Source organism: Agelaius tricolor, unplaced genomic scaffold (assembly GCF_023055355.1).
Source record: "Agelaius tricolor isolate 1412-34295 unplaced genomic scaffold, bAgeTri1.0.p SCAF_4, whole genome shotgun sequence".
Taxonomy (NCBI): Eukaryota; Metazoa; Chordata; class Aves; order Passeriformes; family Icteridae; genus Agelaius; species Agelaius tricolor.
Genome location: NW_027269264.1, coordinates 22466571 through 22493080, shown reverse-complemented (window position 1 = coordinate 22493080; position 26510 = coordinate 22466571). Strand labels below are relative to the sequence as shown.

The 26510-nt window shown below is 37.2% G+C and overlaps 1 protein-coding gene across 3 annotated transcripts in view; it reads right to left on the bottom strand.

Moving 5' to 3' along the window:
• Positions 1–331: 331 nt before the first annotated feature.
• Positions 332–26510, bottom strand: part of LOC139588979 (transducin-like enhancer protein 1) — an 81041-nt gene continuing 54862 nt past the window's right edge. For all 3 annotated transcript variants that reach the window (XM_071424866.1, XM_071424869.1, XM_071424867.1), the window contains exons 12-20: positions 26207–26351; positions 25319–25509; positions 23813–23889; positions 15882–16131; positions 13977–14224; positions 12114–12261; positions 11566–11716; positions 11067–11143; positions 332–10867 (exon numbers count right to left, since the gene is read on the bottom strand). In XM_071424866.1, the coding sequence (XP_071280967.1) occupies positions 10760–10867; positions 11067–11143; positions 11566–11716; positions 12114–12261; positions 13977–14224; positions 15882–16131; positions 23813–23889; positions 25319–25509; positions 26207–26351 (1395 nt within the window). In that variant the 3' untranslated portion in view covers positions 332–10759. The remainder of the gene's footprint in view (positions 10868–11066; positions 11144–11565; positions 11717–12113; positions 12262–13976; positions 14225–15881; positions 16132–23812; positions 23890–25318; positions 25510–26206; positions 26352–26510) is intronic.

Sequence of the window (26510 nt, the reverse complement as noted above, 5' to 3'; positions counted from 1 at the left end):
CCCAGTCTAATTTTGGTTCTTTCCATAGGAAAGTAAGAGCTTGTAGCTTTGAATTTATGGAAAGAAAGCTTCTGCCTTTCATACAGAATGATTAGTTCTCTTTGCTCTGTGTAGAATAGCATGCTTGGCCTCAGAGTATGCATGCAGGTAACAGTGTGCATAGTGCCATCAGCCAGAAGAAATGAAATCCTGAATACTGTATCACCCAATTTATTTTGTCTGCTTGTTACAAGAAAAGGCAAATTCAGTGATTAGCCAGGGAAGATTTTCTGTGTCCTTGAAATGTTCTTTGCTCATCCAATATATGTATTGAACTATACAAAAAACCCAGTTTGTTACTAAATGGCAAGGTTTATTTTGAGAATGCAATTAATATGTAATACCTTGGAAGATGAACAGCTATTGTAAATACAGAATAAAGGCTCAAGCACCACAGCTCTTCTGTTTCTGTATTTGTGTTTTACAAGAAAAGACACACAGCACTAAACTGCATAACTTCCATAAAAGGTGCTATAACTAATTTAGAAAATCAATGCCTCAACGAATTAGCATTTCAGACTGACATATGTCTGCATTCATGATCATAAGAATTCAAAACAGCAGTCCAGAGAGCCCCATGATATGAAGTTCTCTTGATCCCCTTCAGCTGTGCTTTGAACTATGTGCAATACCTTTTTTACCCTGCTGCCTCTGCCTCAGCTCCATAAGGCAGGCCACTAATTTTCTCTAATCAGCAGTGTGAGTGTTTGTAAGCCCTGCTAGCTCATTTACAACAGTGGACACTAATACAACAGGAAATGAACCCACTGGTTTCACTTAGATCCCTGGGCAGCTGCCAGTTACCAAGAGATCTCGTCTGAGTTTGAAAACAGCAATGCTCTTGATTGCAAAATGATTTTTTCCCTGCTGCTGCCACCCTCCTCATATTCGCTTCTGATCAATACACCATTCTGATTCACAACCACATCTTCCTCAGGAGGCTTTGAATCAACTAAGTACAATTGCAAGCTCAAAGAAAATACTGACATTTATTTTTATGTTGCAAAAAAACCTAACTGTACATACCCCCTCTCAGAATTCACAGAAAAGTTGAGTCTTTTATTGAAAGGTCCTATAAAACTGAGGTAAAGTACAAAATTAGAAAGGTAGCTGTAGTAGAAATGACAGAGGATGAAACTCATTGTATATTACACCATAAAGAACACATGGGAATTGGTTTAAACATAACAGAAGTGAGCTTCCTAGCAGCAAGGAATTTAATGCTAAAATCTGTGATAAGTAATGTGTATTCCATGGCTTTTTACAGTTCACAGTTACAGAACAAATCAGTTCCTTTTCATTGTAACTGCTCCAAAATCAAATGTATATTATGTATATACAAATAGAATTAAATAGCCAAAAAATTGTTCCTAGTCTGACCAAGACCTGAGCAGAGATACCTATTAATATTTTTGCAATTAGCTTCATAAATTACCTTTCAGCTTTGTCACTAAACCTTTGAATTTGATATGTACTAACATAATTTAAATACATAATGGGTTTTTTTCCCATCTGTACAATGAAATTTGTGTATAAGGCTGCAAAATGTCCTCTTCCACCTTCCAATGGGAATGAGAGGCAGCAGAACCTGCTGCTCATACTTAAGCTTCCTGGAACAGGCTGACTACAAGCATAGCTCGGATAATAATTCCTTCCCTCCTTCAACCACACATAATACAGTCTTTATTCAGCAAAGTCGTTTCACGCCATGCCAAAGGTCAGCTTTTGCTGTATTAATAGCTGCTCTGGGAGGATCAGTGTTGTGCTATCCTACATTTTTTCCCAGGTCTGGAGATGCAATTTCCTACAATCTGCAGGCAATTTCCCACCAATTTTCTTGGGGAGCTAATAGGCTGTGACAGGAGATGGAGCTAGCTAGCAGCAGGCGGCTTCACAAAAGACAAATTGCATCTCTGCCACCTAACTGGGCAATCTAGAAAGACAGAGTTTATAGCTTTGTAGTGTTATTGGGCCCCATGCTAACAGTAAATTGTTCAAGCTGCTATCTGAATTTCATATTCTTTTCCTTCCGAGTTGTTACCACCACATATCACTTTGTAGCACTTTTTCCACAAATGACAGACACAGATCATGTGTGATTACTATTTTAACTGCCTTTTAACTAGACAGGCCCTGCTAAACAATATCCACATCAGAAACAGAGAAATAAACAGGATCTCTATCAAATAGTGATATTTTGATTATTTTTATATTTGTTAAGGTTCAAAGCAGACACCTATGGGAAGGGATTAATTTTTAAGCTAAATTCAAAGGAAACAGATGGAGCAAACTATGGCAACATTAAAACTGAGCACACCTACAGTGGTAAGAAAGTCCCACTGATATATATAGTACAAAATGAAAGCAATAAAAAACCCCCAAATATAACTGGCAATTTCTCCCTCTACTCTAGCAGGTTTTGAAACCTAAGAAGTTAACCTGAACAGTCAAATCAGTTCAAAACCATCCATACATTTACCATCCAGATTTAAATTTAAGTAAGACTAGTAAAGCTCTAAGAATGTATTGTCATATCCACTTTGATAGAAATGAAACAAATTTAAAAGATTGTAATCTTAGGTGCTCACCTCACCTAAGATTACAAGAAAATTTAATAATTAAAGAAACTGATTCAAAGGCACATTGCACTAGCAACTATTGCAAGTGGTATCTGTTACTGTACTTCCCCTTTTTGTTATAGCTAACCCAGGGGATAAATACTGTAAACACATTCTATTACAGAACCCTGTATATCTGTATGTTTTCTTCAAAATATAGAAGAATAAATTTCTGAAGGCATGGAGGTTATTAAAAACAATTAACAATAGCAATGGAATTATTATAATTAGCAAAATTTGCAAGGTTAATATTTTTCCCCTTCCCCCCTGCCCAAGAATAAATTAGGTAGAGTAAAAACAATCCGATCTAAATTATTGCTGTCCACTGGGAGACAAAATTAGTACTGAGATGTATAAAATTTTACTATAATTCAACCCTAAGGATTTTTTTTAATTACTTAAGTAATGAAAAAATGTAAAATTACAGTGAACAAAGTGTTGAAATATTCTAACATGCATTTTGAAACTCTCACATTTAAACCACTTGTCATTAATATCCCCATTTCATATTTGTGGTTTTTAATAAGTTACAGCTAGATAAGATACTGAAGAACCAGGAAGAATTATAAATAGAATACCAGGTCAATAACTTGTACTCAACAAAGAAGAGTATCTACATAAACAAATTAAAAAAGCAATGAAAACCATTCAAAATCCAGAAGTATTTCCTTTAACAGATTCACTGATAAAAATACAAGAGTATCAGGACTTGAAAATCTTGAATTTGACAAATGAAAATCAATGATTTATCTATACAAGTCTATAAATTTCTTGAAGTACACATTCAAAAATTCAATTATATCATATATTTGTGAATATTCACTCAACTGCTGTCAGAAATACACATCTCACATAGCTAACAATCAGAAAGACAAAAATTAGAAGCATTATGTATGTATAACTCATTAAAACATCTCTAGAGATCTAATGTATATCCAGGAGGAAACACAAAGGAGCATGGTAGTAAACTGATTTCTGTATGAAAAAGGAAACTTATTCCAGTAAGTAAATTTAATGTGGCCGCAAAAGTTGAATTGCTCCAAAGTTTTGTTGCATGCATGGCATGCTAAGCAAAAACCAGGCTGACATTAAGAACATTTACATACTTAACAGCAGTGTTTGGCTGATTCATCAACAAATAGAAAATACTTTGAATTTGCAAAACCATTAGATTGTATATTTATTTGAAATCCAATTTTAAAAAAATCATTTCCAACTGCAGAAAAACCCCAATAGCTGATTATGTTTTAAGAATAAAGGGCATCTTCACTGGTTTGCAAAACTTTTTGCTACAGCAAACCACAAAATAAGAGTTATTAGCTTATCATAATTGCAGACAGGTTTTAAAGTAAGGGGGTAATCTACTGTGGATCGCTGAAGGAAGTGTGACAAAGACTGTGAAATGAGCAGATGGATTTTATTTTAAACAAATTAGGCTCACTACCAGGAAAGTAACAAGGATTTCTCAGTTTCCAACTGCTGTGGGTTAACTTTCATTTATGACCCCTTCATTCTGCTTGTTAACTTTTTTAAACTGCCATTAAAATCAGGAAAGGAAAAAGGAAAAACAGCATTTATTGTTTGCAGTTACAGGCTATCATCTCCATTTTCTATGTTAATGACAGAGTATACAAAAGGGATAATGATAACAGTATGTTTGATTGCTTAGTCTCCAGACTATGTGTTATTTCACCTCAAACTCATTTTTGGCAGAAAACAGGGTTTTGAAACAGGGTTTGAGAGATACCTTTGCTGTGAATATAGCAAAGGCAATCCTTGCCAAGCTGTACACAATAGAAATGTTGAGTTCCTTGCAGCATCTCTTCTATAAATCAACATAACCTTAAAAATATGGGCAAAATCACATGTGAAATTATAGGACAGGAAAAATCTCATAATTCTATGTTTTACCTCAGAAGCCATCACAGAATTTTTTCTATGAAGAGTCAACTATACCAAACCAGGAATTCATAAACAATGAAAGTATGAGTATAGAATAATGCAGCTATCCTATATCTGAGTGCTTGCTTTAGTAAGGGAAATCATTACAGCAGACACTGCCCAATATAATTATGCAGCTATCCACTAAAATATTCAATCAGATTTTCCTGTATACTGTATATCATTAACAGGCAACTAAATTCTTACTAATGCATAGTAGAGCATAGAGCCAGAAAGAACATGGACTGTTGTTCAGCTTCTCAGAGGGAACTGTGAGACCCAGATCTAAGAAATATGGGGGGGGGGGGGGGGGGGCAAACCCCAAACCCCACAGAAAACCCTGCTCAGATTTGAAAATGATAACTAACATTTGTCCCCACAACAGACATTTTTTGGTATTCAGTTTTCTGAGCAGCATTTTTAGCCTCAAGGAAATAGAAATCCAGCTCTCCCAAGAATTAATGTACCATAGAAGCAGTAAGTTCTTGCATATTCAACAACATTCTGCCCTCTGAAGACTATTATTCATTCTTCTGATTTCCCTTCATGTTTTCTTGTTATATTCAATTCATACTTTTTAAAGTAATGTCAGAAGAAAAAAAAAAAATCAATCAACAGAAAATAGTGAAAACCACAAACCAAACAAAAAAAACCCCCAAGCCCACCCATGTGCTTATATATGTTCAAAACACACTTTTTACTGATTTAGAAAATGTTTCAGTGAGTGTTTGAGCTCTCCTATAGCTAAGCAGAAATCCTGGGTAAATTTTTCAGAAATGTCAGTAAGATAGACCCATAGGACAGATTTTTCAAGCACCCAGTTCTCACATGTCTGATTTCCCTAGCAAAATCTACCACACAGCACTAAGCACTTAAGTTGCAGTGGGACATTTGGGAGCATGTTGCTGAAAATGGGATTATCAAGTGCTTGGAAGCAGATCTTGAGCTACAGAAATAAAAGGTAATGGTAAATTTTGAGAACTGGCTGTGAGTTAATTCCCTTTCCCTCTTAGGATGAGATGAGTAGCTGTTTATGGACATCAAAGAAATGTCCACTTCCAGTTCAAACACACAACTGAAGGGTCCTTGAATAACTGCAGAAATATTTGAACTTTACAGAGAAACAGATGTCAGTGAACTCTCTGACTGAAATCTCATTCTAGGTGAATTGCGTAGATTGCATGTTAGATTACACCTAAAATTATGTGCTTCTATGTTCTCATTTCCCCTTGTCCTGCAGTGTGACTAGGTGTCCAAGGTGACTAATGGTGTCCTCGTTTGTGTCAGCAAGTGTGGCTAGCAGGACTAGGGCTGGGATTTTCCCTGTCCCTGGAAGGGCTTCACCTCAAATCCCGTGTTCTGTTTTAGGCCACTCACGACAATGACATGGAGGTGTGTTCAGAGAAGGGCAAAGAAACTGGTGAAGGCTCTGGAACACAAGTTTTTTAAGGAGTGGCTTAGGGAGCTGGGATTGTTTAGACTGGAGAAAAGGCTCAGGAGAGACTTCATCACTCTACAGCTCTCTGAAATGAAGTTGTAGCAAGTTGGGTGTCACTTGGTCTCTCCTCTCAGCCACAGGACAAGAGGACACAGCTTCAAGCTGAGCCAGGGGAGGTTCAGGTTGGACTTCAGGAAGAATTTTCTCATGGATGAAGTTGTCAAGCATTGGAGCAGGCTGCCTAGGGAGGTGGTAGAGTCATCCATCCCACAGGTATTCAAGAAATGACTGGATGCAGCACACAATGCTATGGTTTAGTTTACACATTATGTTCAGTCAGAGGTTGGACTAGATCATCTTGGAGGGCTTTTTTAACTGAAGTGGTTCTGTCCATGAATTTCTGTGCCATAACTCACCTGCATTCTGGTGTTTGTCAGGTTTAACTCTGAGTTACTTCACCTTCCCCATTATGTAATGAAGTATGTCTGTCTGGCCAGATAGAATGAATTGGCTGGAGTCTTACATGAACCTACATTCTCAAATTCTTTCTGAGTGCTTGTGGTAAGAGAAAACCAAAATCCTTCAAAGAGACAGCAGAGTTGGAGTCAGTCCAGATTATCCAGTGAAGTGATTTATCAGTAGTGTGAAATCAGAAGTCTGTACTCCTCCTTAGCCAAAAAACTTCAAAATCCACCTTTCTTAATTAATAGAATGGTGGAATTTCCCCATCAACTCAAAATTGCACCAATATAATAGAAAATATGAAAGACTATTTTAACTAGACTACATAATCCCATGGGATCCTAAGTGGGCCAGCCATTCCACAAAATTACAAACAAACAAAAAACTTTATCAGGAATTAAACACTAAACAAAAAAATCAATTTGTCAATCTGAGTTAAAGCTACTTGAGTAACTTAGAAGCTTCTGAAATTCTACTTGTATCACCAATGCAAAAATGTGACCCAAAAATTATGGTCAATCATTCATACATAGATTCTACATTGATGTTTACATTAAAAAATTACACTTGTTTTAACAGTCTGTGAAAATGATGTTCATTTAGTGGTCTCTCTTTCCTTTAAAAGAACAAAGGCCTTTGAAATGCCAAATGAGTTAGAAGGAATTAATGTAGATGAAAGTTCTCTCTCAAGACACCAGTAGCATGTAGGCTAACATGGGGAACTACCATTGCTTGGATTTATAATCAAAAAGAAAATCTGACACACTGACAAATACATTGTGTGGAATGATATCATGACTTTCTGCGCAATTGATTTATGAAGGGTTATACCAAGTGCACATATACAAAATATACATATTAAAGCTGACAAAGGATTTTGTTCAGTTGAATTGGTATTACCACAAATCCCCTCTTCATCAGTTATTGTTTGCACTGACATCCAAAATGTCTTTTGTAAGGACTCCCTGCTTCTATCCAGAACTGGCATTTGCCAGAGTGCCATTGAGACATCTCTGAATACTGAAGGCCACCCAGCACACAAAGACTGTCCCAAAAGGCGCTAACCAAAGGAATCTTTTAGGACTGTATTTAGGTTGACCCCCACAAAAAAAAGGAATTACCTATACAATAGTTACTGGTGCACTTCTCTTCCCCACATGGTTTCCCCAGTGCCTTTTCTGTTACTGCTGATCTTGGTTAGACTGTTTCTTCATTCAATGAGCAATTATTTCCACCCACTACTTTACACAGGGCTACAAGAACTTACAGAAGTTTTAAGCTTCACAAGTTTTACATCTTTTAGGTGATTGCGTAGACAGACATGCTAGAAGTTCAGCAAATCTATCTTTTCATTAAAAATTACATCTGCAAGTAGAATATGCTTTACTCTCTGACAAATGAAAAGGCTCACAATTTTATAAACATTAAGTGAAATCTGAAACAACAAATGGAGAGAGCTATTCATCCACAAGTATGGATGATGCATCCAGAAGCTTTCAGATGTATCCACTAATTTTCAGACCCAAGGCTTATGATGGGGGAAAAAAAGGAATTAATTTCTTAATTACAATCAAGAAATACATGTTACAAATATGATTAAATTCATGTACATAAATTTCTCATTCCATAACTGCTCTGACACACTGTACATTCTAGAAGCCAAGAAAACAAGGTATTTTATGATTATCCTGACACTATGATTTTGAACCTCCTGATTGACAAGTGTGATGTTGCCAGCAAGCCCTATGCCACAACATATAGCAGACCAATTACACTTGTGGGGTCTTTTTTAATTGATAGAGATGCATAAGAATACTTGCATTCTTGGCTCCTCTGATGTTGACCTCAGAGAACAGCAAAAGGATACCTATAAAGTAAAAGCTAAGGTGACAGCAGTTTGGCACAAATCCAAAAGATCCTAATTAAAGCAATTTGCCAGAGCTGCTAAAGTCAACGATCACTGCCAGAACCAGATGTTCAGAGAAATTTCAATATGAAAAGTGTAAAAATCAAGTAATCTTGTAAATACTCTTGTTTTAAAACTTTTCCTTTTAAAATGGCATAGCACTTCCCAGTATTTCAGCGTAGCAAATACAGTTAATTCTCTGAAAAGCCTGATGATTCTGCTTTTTGCCCCACCAGATCTGAAAGCAACATGACCAGCATCTAAACTTGTCTGTCATTTTCATACAGATACAAATTAACAACTAAGCAATCAACAAAGAAATATATGGATACATATCAATACAATGCTAATTTTAAATTTCTAGGAGACAGGATTATCCTGAATGGGTAGTATTTTACATTCTGGATGGAATGTTAATACATTAAGGCTATTACAGTTTTAGATGCTATAATTTGGTTTCAATAGAATGGTCATGTAGATCAAAAGGAAAACCTGTGTCTCTTCAGACTAGAAACTTAGATAAAATTTGCCCCCAGATGAAAAATTCTTTATCCAATCAACGCATCTGTCAGTCAAGCTTGTTTCTTCCTAGCTACATGTCTTTGAAAGAGCAGGGACATAGGCCATTGTCAAATGCTAGCAAAATGAGAAAGCAGCTCTTCTTCTGTCTGCCGGTTTGTGTAATCTAAATTAACTGTTTAAAGATATCCTTCTGTTCATCTGTACTCTCCATTAGCAACAGAAATTATAAACAAATTACAGAATGTAGGAAATATATGGCTCCCACCAGTGCAACAGCAAAGTTTGTTGTCTAGCACACAGTGGTAGAACACATTAGACTGAAAAAATAATAGTTAAATAAAGTGAACACATTCTGTCCTCATCCACTGCTCTTGAGTACACCAAGAAAACTTGAAGATGCATAGCTTTGGTAACTGGCTGCTTATCATGGCTCTTCACAGATGTCACACAGTGATGCAACAATGGAAAGGACTCACTGATTGCTCAGCATGAATACATAGAGCCTACAGGCCTGCATAACATGGGACACTCAGGAAAATTAATTCTAATTAATTTGTAGAGTGGATTAGTTAAAAATCAAAATATTCCTTTGTCAATATTCGCACAAGAAATTAAGAAGCGATTTTAACTTAGTTTAGGTTAATTCACTTCACTTGCAACCCTGCAAGTATTTAACATCTTTAAGCAATCCCCTGTAAACTCACACTTTTGGTAATTTAGTTAAATTTACCTGAGTATCTAAGTATAGACAAGACTTTAAAAAGGAAATGGTCATTAACTACCACTTCTCTGTAACACATGAAGGATGCAACTTCTCTAATCACAGACATCCTCATATAACAAATAGAGGCTCTGATGTACTTAGTTGAAATGTAGTCTCACATGAATTCTGTTCAGCTGGGGGGAAAAAAGGACAGGGAAGTCACTCCTCTTCTAGAGAAATGACCAAATGTATTATGATCAGGCACATATTACTGTATCTGCCAAAGAACATATATATGGGACATCAGAATAAACTTAAACTGCACAGCTTTATGAAATGTTCAATTTTTATATTTACACTATAATTAGTACAAAACTGCCTTTAAGTTTTCTGTAGAACAAGACAATATCTACTGGACTTGATATCCTAGTATGTCAAATCAACTACTTTGAAGTATGATAAAGGAATCTAAGAACAGTTATAAAGAATAAGACACCATTTTCAAACTATACATAGTGTTTGCTCTTGCTTCTAAAAAGGTACTTATATCCCCAAAAGGTTTTTAATTTTAAATAAGCAGGGCAAGCAGGGAGGGGGCAAGGGGGAAGACTGGTTGTTGGTACTAAAGCCTTTACTGTAGTAAACTAAATATATTTACAATTTATACAAATGTTTGACCTTCAACAAAAATACAAAAACATATCACAAGATGCAAAACCAGGAAACAAGTTCATCTGAGACACTGCTGCTCTACCCAGGACAGAATGCAACTTGAACTGCAAGGAACAGAAAGATATTTATCCCCCATATTCAGGCAATGAGAAAAAATTGCATGAGGTCACACAAAGAAAAAAATAAAAGGCTCCAACGTTCTTCAGTAGACTTGGCTTTTAAAAATTATGTCAAAAACCTAGGCTACATTTGTCCATCTTGCCTCTGTGTTCCATCTGGTCCACGTAGTCAATACTTAGTTGCTGGACGTTGCCTTCTATTTTGAAAAATCGGAGTAGTTTCATGGCAAGGTCTGGAACCTCAACACTTTTGTTCCTTTCAAAAATTCAAAACCTTTCTACTTCTACAAACAATTTTGGCCCAGTTCAACCTCTAAAAGAATATCCCCATCATATTTTTCAGTAGATAACTTCATAGACTGTAGCTTTTTTGTCTCCAGAGCCAGTGACTATGTACTTATCATCCACAGAGATGTCACAGCTAAGCACTGATGAAGATTCTTTGGACTAGAAGAAAAATAGAAATATATTACATCATTAAAAAAAAGTCTGTGTACCCTTATTCCATCATCTCATTTTAGGTAGATCACATATGTGAAGATAACTGAATCCATTCCTGGAACTCTGCATGGTTGTTTTTTTTTGTGGTTTTTTTTTTTTTTTTTTTTTTTTTTTTTTTTTTTATTAAAAGCAACATCATCCTCACCTGGAAGATACTGGCTCCATATGGAGTTCTCCATGCATTAAGAAGGTTATCTTTCCCAGTACTCACAAACCATTTACCTAGAATATAAACCAGAAGGATTACAGAAACATGAAAGAGACATGTGACAAATTTTGGGTTTTCAATTCACATCAATGAAATCTGTTAACTAACTGCCCTTATAAAAGCTCTTACTACAAATCGACACAGTACTTTCGGTTACAATCAGTGTGGATGCTCAGCACGTTTGCAGTGTGTTACATACTAGGAAATCCCTAAACTTTACAACAGAAATAGCTTTTTACACATGAATCAATCCTCACAGCAGCCTCTAGACAAACAGATGGCTGTTTGTAGATAAGTGCATTTGAATTCATAGAGCAGAGCTATTTATGCATTACTTAAGAAACTGAGATGTAATAACTAATGATTATGAAATAACTAATCAGCAAAACATGAATTAAGTGCCCTGACCTCCAGTTCTATGTTCAGGGCAACTTACCACAGTAAGCAAACTTGAGTGACAATACACAGCTCTCATGAAGGTGCAGTTGATACTTGTCTGGTTTATTTACATGTAGCACTTCGACATTGCTGCTCTCCATTCCCACAGCTAGCCATTCACCAGTAGGACAATAACCAAGGGAAAATATCTGAAAATTATATCATATTTACACCTTTTAATTATTTTCCTAGGGATAATTTTTTCTGCAGTTAAAATTATGTGGGAAAGGGGGGTGGGGAAGAGAGAGTGAGAGAGATAAGGTTAAATTTACATAGTTCAATATTAAAACTGCAGTTCAAAATTCAAGTAACTAAATAACTGATTTTTACATATTAACTTAGAAAAATAGGGAAAGAGTAGCGTCAGTCTATCATTTTCTTCTGTAATCTAAGCACATAAAAAAGCTTCAAAATATTGTGTTGAGTGCAGCCAAAAGGAAGCGAGGGAGCAATCTGCTAGTTCTGCTGGGCTCAGTCTTACCTTTGATCCTATGGGTTTCCTTCCCACCCCACATATTGCCACAAGCTGTAGGAAAATCCAGTTACCTGTGATGTGAAGTCGTGCTGTTGTAGCTGTCTCCCTTCTCGCAAGTCCCAGGATCTGACAGTGTTATCCAAACCCCCTGTCCAGAGCTTGGTACCATCATTAGAAATGTCAATACAGCTGGCTCCATCTGTGTGGCCCTGGAATTGCCTGATAAAACAAACCAGATTGAATAATGATTTCCTGCCAGAGCTCAAGGTAAACACTGTTGTGGTGTTAGTTTTGGACTCTGTACATGTGTTATCTGTTCTGTGTCTGATGATGAGCAAGAAACAGCCTCGCACTGAGCATTAAATACCAGTATTTAAAAAAACATTTTCCATGTGCTAGAGAAATGATCTGCATCATAGCTAGCTGAATAAAGTAAAATATTTCCTATCAGGTTTTGAAAAAAGAAAACACAACAACAAAACCCCCAAAAAGCCCATACCCACTTGTAAGAATATTAAAGCCCAGTAACTACAGTTAAAAACCATTTAGGATAACTCAGATAAAATTGAAGCAGTCAGACAATTAAACCTCCAATTTCAGAAAACAGCTTCTGTATTTTTCTTTGGCTGCAAGTCAAGAAGATAAATAACAAACAGATATACTAATAGAAAGGGATCCAGATAGAGATTCAGATAGTTAAACACAAGCATTGCTGAGTCACAAAGTTGCATTCTCTGTGGCAGGAGATTAAAAAAATCTAAATGGAGCAGTTTTATAACCTTCTCATTAGCAAATCTCAGCTTTCAGCAACCAGAAGGTCATCTCAACTTTTTCTTAATCCTTTGGCAAAAGCATTCTGAAGCTCCTGCATTTTTCATCAGCAATTAGCTTTAGCAAAGTCCTGTGCCTCAGTGTGAAAGGTGGAGGGCGGGTGGGGAAAAGACAGCTAGCTTCGTGAAGGAAGGGTATGAATCACCGAGAGCTGCCACAGAAAGGTCACACGGCATGTTTTGTTTAGTAGCTCTGGTCTCAAAATTCCATGTGCTATCAACCAGCAAGATCAGCGAGCAAGTGGTGGGAACACATACAGCAAACATTTAAAAAGCAAGACATTCACAGATGTGTATAGATGTTGCACAGTGCAACCTTACAGGCACTAAGCATGCACACGATAAAGTGAAAACTTTATGTAACTAAAATTGTATTCATTGACCTAAAGTTTAACAGAAAGTAAAATTTACATGCACATTAACATGACTCTCTGTATGTAATTTTCAGCTAATTATGGATATACAGGAAGTTTAACTGAAACACAGCGGTCTAAGCATATTCTTTAGTTTTTGTGTTCAGAGCTTTCAAGGTATCATGGCCTTTCCAAATTAGACTCACTCTTCTCAAAATATTGTAAGCCATCACTACTTTGATAAGCCTAAACTAAATTTATTTTATAATAAGCCCCTCTGCTTTCCTAAAGAACTGAGAGGATCCACCCTTTCAACCACTTTCGTAAGATTAATTTTACTACTTATCCTTGCTAAATAGGAATTGAAAATACTCTTTTTCTACTTAACATGGCTTAAGACAAAGGAAAAGAGCAAACCTCAAACCTTCCCTAGAAGGCATGTTCAGTCCATACCAGTAACAAACCAGCAAGAACGCTGCTTGTAGAAACCTGCAGACCAATCCCAAATAATAGAGACCTGCAGGAGCTTTTACATTGACTACAGCAGGTTATGGACAAACCCTAAAAGATATCTTCCGAGACTAGGCTGAAACTACCAAAACTAGTTTCTGCCTGACTTGGGTGTAAACCACTCCCCTGAATAAGAGACACTATTTACTTTGCTGTTATAAACTCTATTCAGGGAGATAAATATTTATGTAGCTGTCCAAAGAGTAACTTCTATTAAAATTTTCTGTAAACAACAACTTACCTGACCAATGTCTGGTTATGCAGATCCCACACTGCAATGTTCCCATCACTGCAGCAGGAAAAGCACACCTTGGAGTCAGGGCTGATAGCCAGAGCATAGCAGGCAGGTGCTGAGGATGTCAGCTCTGCTTTTATACGAGGAGTTGGAGCTGCCAGGTCCCATATGGATAATGTGCTGGCTTCCCCGCCAACGATGAGGGTGCATCCATCGGGCAGCAATTTACAGGAGCGGATGTAGTTATCTCTGTTCTGTACAACACAAATCACCTCAGTTATGTGCCTGCCAGTAATGACCACTAATATAATTCTGACTGCATCAAAGTTTCAAGCAGTGTGGTACTTTTTCCATTACCAAAGCACTGAAGAGGAGCCAGCAGATCTTAAAAGGTTGGAAACACCTACTTCTCATCACTAATTAGAAACTGCAGCTGCAGAAATTAAAACTGCAGACTCCTGTTGCCACAGTCTACTCTCTTTCAAACGTGACAAATGGCAAGTTTTCTATCTCATTACGCAAAAATAGAGCCAAAGTAAGCTTGCTTTTCTGCAAATGTACTCCATCAGTGAAGGTACCAACAATAGAAATATTAAAGCAAATGACCTTTCATTTGGCATTTAACAGCCCTATATGAAAATGTCGTTCTAGTCTCATGCGTTTCAGGTTTTTGAATTTTTCTTTCAAATACTATTTTTCATTCACAGTATTAAAGTTGAAAGATTAAGGATTCCTGTATTGGTCCTGTATTTATGTTGGTCCTTTGTTGTTCAACATTATTCTTATTGTACATATTGATCTCTCCTTCATGATGTTATTGTTGATTTGAGAGGTACTGTGGGGGAGTTAGTGACAGAAGATCTTTCTACCTTTCCTTATTACAGCCTTGCTTGACTGGCAACAGTTTTTTAACAAAATTTATGATAAAGATCTGTAACTCGACAGAAAAAAACACTGCAAGAATTAGTTAACAGAATTCCTACTACGATATATTGTTTTAATTTGCAGCAAAGGAGCAGGAAGTAGGGAAGTAAAAATGTTGACTTAATCAGTCATTACTGCTTCCCGACTTAAATGAAGGCTCTTCATCCAGACAGATATACATGCCACAGAACAGAATACCTATTCAACTTCACTATTACTACTCAGCAATTACAAAATGATAGCAGTAAAGAAAGGATAAAAGGTAAAAAGCCCCACCACATTTAATTAGATCTACACTGAAGCTAGAATTTTCATTCACAATACATATTGCTGTGCTTGACAACATTGTCTTCTCAGTTAACACTGCACAGACCTCTATGCTGCTTCTAGTGAGAAGCATCTCTTATTGAGCCATTACTTTTTTTAAGTTACCTTTTCAGCTGCCTATACTATTGCACCCAGTCCCTTTTGTACCCTGCACATGTGAAAATAACCACTCTATATATATAACTAGTGGATCATGAACAAAAATCATAGCAAAACTTTAAGTGACCTTTGGTACTGTGTCACATTATTCCAGTATGTGGCTGCTGTCATCTTACAGAAATGAGGTTTTCGCTCCTTGCGTGCGTGAAAGACCTAGGAAGGTTCTCTGCAGCCCTGCATAAGACAAGCTATATTCCTTTTAAACTCATGCACAAAAGTCATCAGTATAACTAGAAAGGGAAAAAATACTGTGTTTTATTCAAAACATGACATACACATTCTATTCAGAAATCTGATCTAATCTGTTATTTGACCCTTAGTGATAATTATCACTAAATAAACCAGCACTATTCTCCATAACACTGTTATGTATTGAAAAAAAAAAGGACACCAGGAAACAGATCTGCTATTTCCTTCTAATATGAACAAAATCCAAACAAGGACTTTTTTTTGAGTCTCTGAGGAGAAGCTACCCTTGTGCATAAATTCCTGTTCACCTACCAGGCAGTCCAGCTGAGAGACAGGGCTCTTGTTGCCAGGCTGACTGATGTCCCAAACCTTGACACACCCCTTCCCACCCGTGTACACGTGTCTCGTGGGGTTGCTGATGGTAACTGCACACACAACTTCCCCGTGGTTCAGGGTGTTGATCTGACGGGCATGGCGAGGGATTCCTGGACCGATGAGGGCATCAGGAGGGAAAGGAACTGGCTGCATCTGACCATCTGCAGTAACGTGAAAGGAGTAGGCTCTTTTGGGGAAGGGAAAGAGAGAAGACAAAACAATTTTAAAAATCAGCCATTACAGAACTACAATGCAAGAAAAACACAGTATTTTTAATTTTAGTTCTTTGCCAATCATCTCGCAAAAATCAGAGCTACAGTGCCAAGTAATGCAGGCAGGTGAAACCTCAGATGGAGACAAAGATTCACAATAGAAATTTTCAGCTTGACTCAGCTGAAATATTTGTGTAACGGGAAAGCAGGGTAAATTCCACCCTTAACTCTACAGACCAAGGTCATGGTTGCTATTCCTCAGCCCCTGGTTTCTAGCTAGCAGTTGCAAGTCTCATCACCACAAATACTACAGCAGCAGGCAGTAGTACCAGGCAGTACTCATCCTTCCATGAGGCTTGCACCTGTTGCCTTGTGGTACCACAAGACAAAGTTTTGCTTGATTCCTGCACCTCATTTGTAACATCACCACTGCCTGTGCTCATATACCCCTCTTTCCAGCTGGTAAGTAGTGCTTTAGAAAATAGAAACACCGAAAATAGAAACACAGAGTGGTTGCACACAGATTTCATCAGAAAGCTGGTATCATCTTCTCATAATTATGTTTTCTTGAATACGTACATTGAAAAACCTGAAAGGCTCAGTTTTCCAGATACTTTTGGCACTTCAGAAATACCTTTTATTTGTAGTCATTGCATGATTTCCAGTTTGTGGAAACTGAGGGTTGAGGACGTGACATTCTAGCACTGAATAAAAACACTCCTCAGGGAAAGTACATGAAATTATTTTTTCATGGTCACTGAAACGTAAGTCATCTCTGCTCAAGGGCAAGGACACAAATCCCAAGTAATAAAGGTTTCAGGTGCGGGGAGGTTTTCTTTGTTTGCTTATTTTAACTACTAATGAAAATGCTACTGTAAAAGTCTGGCTTTTGCTATACTAGTGAGTTCCTTTTCTGTTACTTTTGTTGTAAGTGCATCCATAGTGCATGCTTTTGATGCTGTTGTTACATCAACAACATCCTTCAAGAGGCCAAAGTGGATAAAAAACACTGAGAGATGAGTACTCTTTTTTTGGTTTTTCCACTAATAAGATGCCATCTCCCTACTGAAACATTTATTTTTCTAATATATTCTTTTGTTTAGAACTTCCTTTTATTTTCCAAATCTTCTTTCTTCCTCGGAAATCTTCAATCACTATAATTCAACTATTAATACTCCATCCATCTTCCAAGAACCCAACAATAGATATTTCTATTAAATATTCTCTCTTGAATAATAAGCTAGTATTTTCAAGGTATTTTATTACATGTTCCCAAGTATCACATAGTTTGAAATGAAGGATCAAGGAAGAGGCCTGGTTCTGGAACTGACATCACAAAGCAACTGAATCTGCTCTGCTCCTGGGCATAAGATATTCCTTTGAAAAACCATGAGGAGAGATGAAAGAACTCCATAGCTCTTTCATACAGAAACTAAGACTGGAAACAGTCGATCTATGCAATATCCCTATGCAATATCCCAGTCTTTTCTTAAGTGAAGGGCAAAAAATGGTTAACAGTAACTGCTCTTTAACAGAGGAGAAATGAATAGTACATATGTATGCAATTCCTGTACTCATTCATGTTTCATGGTTGGGCATATAAGCAGAAAGCTTACTCAGAGAGTACACAGAAATAGAGAACGGGCAAGTGCAAAAGATGACATCTTTTTTGGCACAGAAATGACAGGAATGGGAAATGTAAGGTAAGACAGGAAGTGCAATGTTCACTCCCTTACATGTACACAAAGCGTACAGTATATCGAATGCATTTTGTCCCATAGGAACCTTTTTGTCTTTTTCTATGAAGAATTACAGTAATTATAAAGGCTTAACTGGAGACCCATTCCTTTCTGCAAAGAAGAAGAGAGACAAGATTGCAGGTAGGTCCTACAATAGGTCCTACAAATCCCTCCTTTGAATCCCAAAGTAGGTATTCACTAAACAGATCAGACACGGGACAGGAGAGAAAGCAGAACAGGAGTGGCAACAAGGTTGCTTGAGGCTGAACTGTGCAGGTTCATCTACAGAATCCAACAAAAGAGTCATAGCATTAAAACACTGAAAAGTTTTACCCCATCCTGGGCTCCAGATCAAAGTCAGTTGCAGAGTATTTGTTAGCAGTAAGAGTACAGAGAACCATATAACTTTGAAGTTTCAGCCCACCCTTGCTTTTATCATGGACTGAAGCAAAACAATAAAGCACGTATTAGGCAATTTTTTCCAGCATGTCCTAGATTAATAATCTACTTGTCCATGACTTTTTTTTTAATTTGAAGGTCACAGCTTAAATGTTCTGTTCAATTCAAAATACCTAAATAATTAGTGTTTTGAAATGCTTAGGTGCACACAGAGCTCCTCAGTTCTTGCTGAGATGGTGTGTGAGGAAGACAATAGAAACATTTTTCAAGTACTTCCTGTTTACTGTAGAACTGTAGTGATTCTTATGCTTTGAAACATCAGAGGCCTACCTACTGTATTTTTTAATCATGTAGAATTTTACCACTATGTCTATATTTAAAGAGGGGCTATACTAATCATAGAAGCAGTCCCTCTTTTTTAGCATTTGCTTAGTTTGATGGCCTAACAACCAGAACATTTCTTACAAGCTAAGACAGCTTTTTCTACTGTGCAACTTATCTGCAAGCCACTGTAGAAAGAAATGGCTACACTTTGCCAAATCCCTCTGCCAAGACAAGCACAAAAAACAGTAAATGTTCCTGTTTGCTTTGAAATATGTCGCATGTAATGCTGACATCACCACTGCCAGCATACTTATGGTATGGTAGTCCAGTGACTTGTCTCTGCTAGGTATTATAGTATAACTTTTGTTACACAATACCTTTTAACCTTGAAAAGGCTTGCATGGTTTGCCAGACTGACACTCCAGACACTCCTGGACAAGGAAAAGTGTCTGTCTCCAGAAGAACACAGGACTGGAGACAGCAGGAGTGCAAATGATTATTTGCAGCTCAAACACTGCAGTCTTTGGCTTCCTCTTCATCATGAAAGAGATCCTGCTTCTTCTGGGGAGGACTGTACTTACAGGTCCACACCTACCGAAGATTCAATTTTTAGTGCGCGAGACATATTCACAGGCCTCAATTCCCAAAAATTACAAGAATTTTCATTATCTAACCTCATAGGAGTCAGCAACTAGCAAAATCTGGCAAATTCTTGAGTTCCCTAAATCTCAGGACTTAACAGGCATGACTCAACCACCCATTTTTCTTTTAGAACTGACCATGTAAGCCAGAAACTGCTGTTTAGTCTCAAGACTAGCACAGTTTTCTGTCTCAGAGCATTCTGTCTGTATGAAAGATGGCTATCCTATCATTTATTCCATGATTATCCCTCTTTGGTCAAAGGAGAGTCCTTCCTTGTGTTGGGCTAACAACAAAGAAAATTATCTTCTAAAAATGCAATTAAAATATGCAATATAAAAATAAACTAAGTACATATCAACTAATACATATTAACAGAATATTACGACAAGAACAATTATAGGACAAACATCCGTGCCTTTTACTTTGAAGAGTTCTGAGAAATAGTATACTTATATTATTTCTGAATAATGGAAATAGTCTTCTGAATTACTGCATCCAGGGACTTCTCTCACGTGTGGCAAAGCAGTACTGAGAACCCTCAGAATTCCTATGCACAGCAACATGGTTAAGTGATACTAATACAAACCAGTTTCTCAGCTTAACTTTCAAATTTCCAAATAAGTATACAGCAAGTAAGTATCATCTGACATACTGAGGAGAGTTCAGGATAATTAATTCACTACCCAAGAATATAGGAAATTAACTAAACCACCTGCCGGCTACTCTAAGTATTCAGATTGATGTACAAATGCACACAATTCCTGCCTACTAAAGTAAGGTCTTAAAAAAAAAAACCCCTCAAAAACTTCCACCTCATCCGTTCAATTCAAGCAGACTTCTTTTACTAGCAGAACAGTACCCCCCACAGCAAAACACAAAAGCAAAAAGTTCCTTCCATTCACAACTGCATTTTGCTTTCAGCTTTTCTTTGTACTCCAGCTCATTTTTAATTGTAGTTATTACAAAAAAACATGAATATCTGAGTGTGTTGTTTCATCATATAGAACAAAATGCCAAGAAACAAGTATAGACATGTTTGTACAGAAATGACTGAATTTTCATCTTCAAACATGTCACCAAATGATTCTATTTAGAGATAAATGGCAGGGATGCACACAGCCCTTAATCTCCTATAATACAGTAAAATTAGCCGTCCTTTACAATATCTGTCATGGTACATTCACTGTAAAAGTATGAAGATCTGAAGAACAGAAGAGAACTGAAATCATGCAATTCCAAAAGAGTATAGTATGCCTCTCCACAAACACAGTGAAAAGTCAACTTATAAGTAGAAGGAGGAAGATTTAACATTTACCATGTAAAGTTTTCCTTTCCTACTAAAATTAGAAACATATATTTTCAGCTGCTTTCACTGCCCGGGAAAACATGCTGAGAAATACATTTGTTCTCAATACTAACATTAATTCAGAATTTTATACACCAAGGAAGCAGTACTGTGGACATAAATCTGACCACGAATCTTGAAACTCTGTATTTAGTCCAAAATCCAGCTATTAGAAGGCATGCTTCACATAGACCAGAAATCCATAAGAATGTTATTTCAGCAGCTATAGAATACTAGAAGCCTAGTATTTGTTAGAAAGACTATGCAAAGGAAAAAAAAAAAAAAAATTAGAACAACACACCAAAAACTTACAGTCCAGGGCAAATTTAAAAGCATCAAAACAAAAGCATTCAGGACTCAGACACCACACGTTCATGTCCAAGTGGGTTTTTAACAGGCTACACATTTTTCTAACAAGGTCATTAACAGACCTCAGAATATACAAGGCTTAAAAAACCTGGGTGCTATCAGAAGTGTCTGTCCTTTAGAAAGAAGGGAGCACAATTTTCTCTTGGGTGAAAAAACAGTATAATCATAACCATTGATAAAAAATGTGCAGCCTAAAGCATACACATGAGTGGGGATTCAATAGTTCAATTCAAAAATTCTCTGTAGCACTTGCAACAAGACTCACTATAACTTCATATCTAATAAAACAAATCCAATGTGTCAGCATATTGGCAATCAAGAAAAAGGCTGACTTTGAAAATAAAGCATACTCCACCAGTTTGCATGATTATATCTGCTCTCTACAGAAACTAAAGGAGAAAAACCTGAAGCAGGTGAGATACTTGCAAATGCTGCAGGTAGCAGACAGCATCTAGACAATCAAGACTAGAACATGAGATTGTTTTATAGCTGTCAATGGAAAGACAATTCCACAAGTTTATAGACATTTTAGACTTGCTTCACTAAGATAAGCAAAGAAGTAATTTTAGAAGAAATGTACAAGTAACATGACCACAAAAACCCCCAAACATTGCAGAACACATTAAATGAAGTGGTGACTAGGGAGTATGTATCGAAGTAGGCAATATATGAAGCAGTGTGAATAAAGTGGTAAAAACATTAAAAAAACCCAAGCAACCCCCACAGTTTCCCCCCACTCCTGATTAATTCAGCCAAATTACCAGGATACAAAGTAGAGCAGTATACATAGTGTTTTGAAATGGAAGTGCAATGTTCACTCCCTTACATGTACACAAAGCACACAGTATATCAAATGCATTTTGTCCCATGGGAACCTTTTTGTCTTTTTCTATGAAGAATTACAGTAATGATAAAGGCTTAACTAGAAACATTGCAGAACATATTAAATGAAGTGGTGACTAGGGAGTATGTATCAAAGTAGGCAATATATGAAGCAGTGTGAATAAAGTGGTAAAAACATTAATGTTTTTAACATGCTGTCCTTGAACAGTGTAACAAGTAGAACTCAGCCACAGAAAACTTCTGTGAACAAAATTTCTGAACAAAAATAGGTTTCACTAGATTACAATATAAAATATTGCAAAGCAATGAAATATGTTATTGAAAGCTTATGAACACATTTGTTTAGAAGTAAAAACATAGAGCCACTCAATTATGTGATTTTCAAAAGCATTTAAGTATGCCAAATTGTATGACAGTCAGCAAGACTATGTCTGAGTTTTAAATACAAAGCCTGATCCTTACTGCATTAAATTTAAATATACCACATTTGATACACAACACCAACTCATTGAGCCCTCACTTCACTAATCTTGTCAACACACCACCAACTCTAAGTACAACCAAGATTTAACAGGTTTCTCACACTGTCAAAAGATAGCTAAGCCTGTTCCCAGAAGCATGGTGGATAACCACAAAAACACATTCAGGATGGCTTTCCAAACTAAGTCTGCTGCTTCCCTATTGTTACAGGAAAAAATCAGAAGAAAACATACTTTTGTTTTGGCCTGTTATCTGGTATTCTGTCAAGGATGTTTGCAAGACTGACATTAGAAGGTATCACTAGTCCAAAATCAAAGCAAACAGAAATGCGTGAGTATATAATTTTCACCACAGCCTGTCTGACAACTTAGCATCCTAAAAGTAATAGTTTCTAAATGTTTCCTGAAACTGCAAAAGGAAAAATTAAATATAGATTGGTAAATAGACATTATGAAACATGAACATCCTGCACAGAAAGTCCAATGTGTTAAATAAGTTTCAAAATTATGTAAGTAGCTAGGTAGAGAAAAACTACTCTAATTGCAAGCTCCTGTTGAATGAGAAGTCAGGACTGACTGCCAAGTGTGAACAAAGAACAGGTTCTAAAAGAGTGCTGAAAAAACTGTTAGGAGTTCTCTCTGCCTCATTCTCTCCAGAAAAACAGCTGAGTCAAATTTGCTCTTTTAGTACCTACATAGACTACTTGTTCAGAAATATGTAAACATTAATTGTGTATTTTCAGAGGTCATACATGCTCATGAGTCTACTGCACTGGTTAAGTTCAGGGCCAATGGTCTACCAAAGCCAAATTACTGAAACATTTCATGTATGCTGCTGAACTTATTTTATTGAGACACTAATAAGTCACAGCATCACAGAACCATTTAATTTAATAACTGCTTCACCAATAACCAAAACTTTTAAATAAAAATACTTATTGTGGAACCTCTTCTACATCTATGCACCACCTGCTCCACAACTGCTTCATCATCCTTTTGCTCTCCAGCTGCACTCACACAAAAGTTCTAAATAGCTTGCTCCATTATGCAAAGTGTGTGTTATCTGTTGCTAAAGTAACTGCTCCAGATACCTCCTGTCATCAGTTGCAGACTCCCATGCCTGATAAAACAAGTGCCAGACAAGGAGTCTGCAAGTTTGCAATACACATTTATCTTGATGTAGTGCAAATTTTAGTTTCAACATATTTTTATCTAACACATTTTACCACTATTTACCGTTTAGTTTGTCATCCCCTTAACTTCCCCCGGAAAGAATGAAATAAAAAAAACCTTAACATATACCTTCAACAACTTGGAAATAAGTATATACATACCTGTTTTGGGGTATGACAACTACCATTTGAGAACTTTTATGCTGCAGGTTTTACCTAGAGAAGTCTAAAACATCCTCTTAAAAACAACCAGACACCATCCCCTTTGAAAACCCTGTTCACTGACAAATATAACATTCCCTCTAAATATTGCAGAAGTTACCAAAATGTTAAAAGTTACTTACGGTTTTCCCCCAGGAATCCCTGCTAGATTTGGAGGGATTCCAGGTACTCTCATGTGAGGAGGAGGATCAAACCCAACCTGACAACAAAAAGTGAATTAATCTTACACTTGGAATTTCTCATCCATTTCTCAGCAAGTCTCTTTTCTCCACTCCCAAGATACTATGCATTTAACCAAAAGGTGGCTTTTACCCACAGTATCAGATAACTGCATGACCCTCAACTGGGGGGCAAAACCCTGACCTTTTCCCTGAGCATTCTTTTGATAGAAGCACTCATACGAAAGCAGAAAATAATTTATCATGCATTCACACACTGAGCGTTACCCAGCAGTCCGGGTTAGCAGGGAGAGTCCTGTGTTAGCCCTGGAATCAGAGTCCATGTCAGCAACAAGCTATGCCAGTGCTTTTCACTCCTGAGAGAGCCAGCACATACTCAGGCTGGCACAGTGTGGTGCTGGAAAGTAGCTCTGGGCCCCAGCTACAATCTCAATGCCTCCACAGCATTCTGTGTGGGCACAGCAGCTGAGAGATCTCTCAGACACATTGTGGGGTGCAAACAAGCTCATCCACAGCTTAAAAAAAACAACATTCTCTTTATATACTGCAATATCACTGAATTTTTATATCTTGACTATGTTTATCAAATAATCCAAGCAGAAAAAGTTGACCAAAAAGACTTAGTTTTTCTTCTGAACATTATACTCGAATAAACATTGTTATTGTTTTAAAAGGAGGGTGTAAGCTATTTAGAATTTGTACATTTTCACACAAAAGCCCTGTTTACCAGTTTGAAAAAAGTGGTCATAGAAACAGTAATGAGAAGTTGACAAGCATAAATCCAACTTTTCAAATTTACAAGTAGGTAAGTTTATGGCAACTTTCTGCATAGACAAAGCTCATGTTTACAGAGTCAGGACCCTAGGTTATTCTGTGTGACAGCCACTATAACTAGCTACCAGGTTCCATTTACTTACTACACCCACAACTGCAACTATTCTAAACACACCTGATCTCAGAGCTCCAAAATAGGCACTGACCAATTTCTCAGGTTGATTTCCACAAAAAACCCCAAAAAACAGGTACAGAGACCCAGATAAAAAAAAACTTTTACATGCTTCAAGATTAATTTGTTATGTCTATATGGAATACAAATGTGGTTCAGCAACCAAAAAGCAGATGTTCCCAGCTACAGTGAAATACTTTGTGTGTACCAAAACTCCTTTTCCATTTACAGCAGCACAAAATAATTTTTTGGCCTTTATTCATCAGTTAAAGCCCTGATGAAGGTGAAGGACAAAGAAAACATACATTAATACACTGAAATTCTTTGTTTTCAAGGTGCAAATTTGTTTCTTCAGCCACACAGCAAAGTGAAGCATGCAGTGAAGCTGTCAAGCCTCTGGCACTGTTATGAGTTGGGAATTCTGCAGTGCTAAATGAAGCATGCAGCTTTTCTTAGTGAACCACAACTCACAGGACTGAGATTGCATGCAACGTATGGCCTACCATAGGAGATCTTCCATAGGCAACCACGGCAGCTGCAGCAGCAGCAGCACTCATCTGGGGTGACATATTGTGCAGACTGGCATAGGCTGCCCCTGGACTGGTTAACTCTCCATTCATGCCAGCGTGAGGTACCATTCCAAATGGAGCAGGGTATGGTCCTGGTACTGCCAATGGTGTCCGCAAACCTGCAGCTACAGAATCATGAAATTAAGTGGGTTTATTTATGTATTCCTGCATACAGGAAAGAAGCCCCTTTTTTTTCTCCCCTAAAATACTTTACCTTCCTCCCTCACACGCTGTCAAGAAACATTGCCATAATTTGTCAGTACCACCAGCTCTTTTCAGTGTAAATAAGATCTACTGAAGTCTGAACTTGCTGATTACTTCTAGCAATCTCTTCTAGCATTACCTATTTCCATTTCTGTAATATTCCCCTGTTTACATTAATCTCTTCTTTGCCAAATTAAGCAGTAAAGCTGACAGACATGGTTTACACAGCTCATGTCTGAAGCAACTGTGTGTACCAGCCTGAATAACAAAAGTAAACTTCCCCCGGCATTTGTCAAGCTGTGCACTGCAGCAAATATTAGTAGATTCAGACAAAGACTATAGAAGAGATTGCATGCAGAATAAGTACCAGAAACTTCTGAGAAGTCTTTTTATATTACACTCAGTCTCTGGATTATTTGCAAAAAAAGATAAAGACAAAAGTAAACAAAGAAGACTAAGAGACAGAAAGATATTCAAACTCCTGATAATCCAAACATCTGCTTCTCATCAAGCCCTCTCTTGATATCAAGAACAAAGCAATATATTTAGTTAGCAGTCACATGTGTAAAAAAAAGATTAATTCTGGAACCATAAAAAACCATGAGGTAATGCATTTACCAGCTTGGTTAACCAGAGGGTCCATTGTTGGAGGTTTGCCAAGGCCTGGACGGAGTCCTGGAGTTGCACTAGTGCCTGGGGTTGGCACATCACCTCGAGGAGTTGGTGTGCTGGATTTCAGAACAGGCGTGCTGGCTTTTTCATGCTGGTATCATTAAACAAATTAAATGAGTATTATTTTTAATCCAGGCCATATTATACAATTTATCACAACAGCAGCTGGGATGCTGGGCACCTACTACCTAGTCCCTCAGCCAATTTTCATAAATCCACACAATGCTGACAACATTAACTCGTGAGAGAG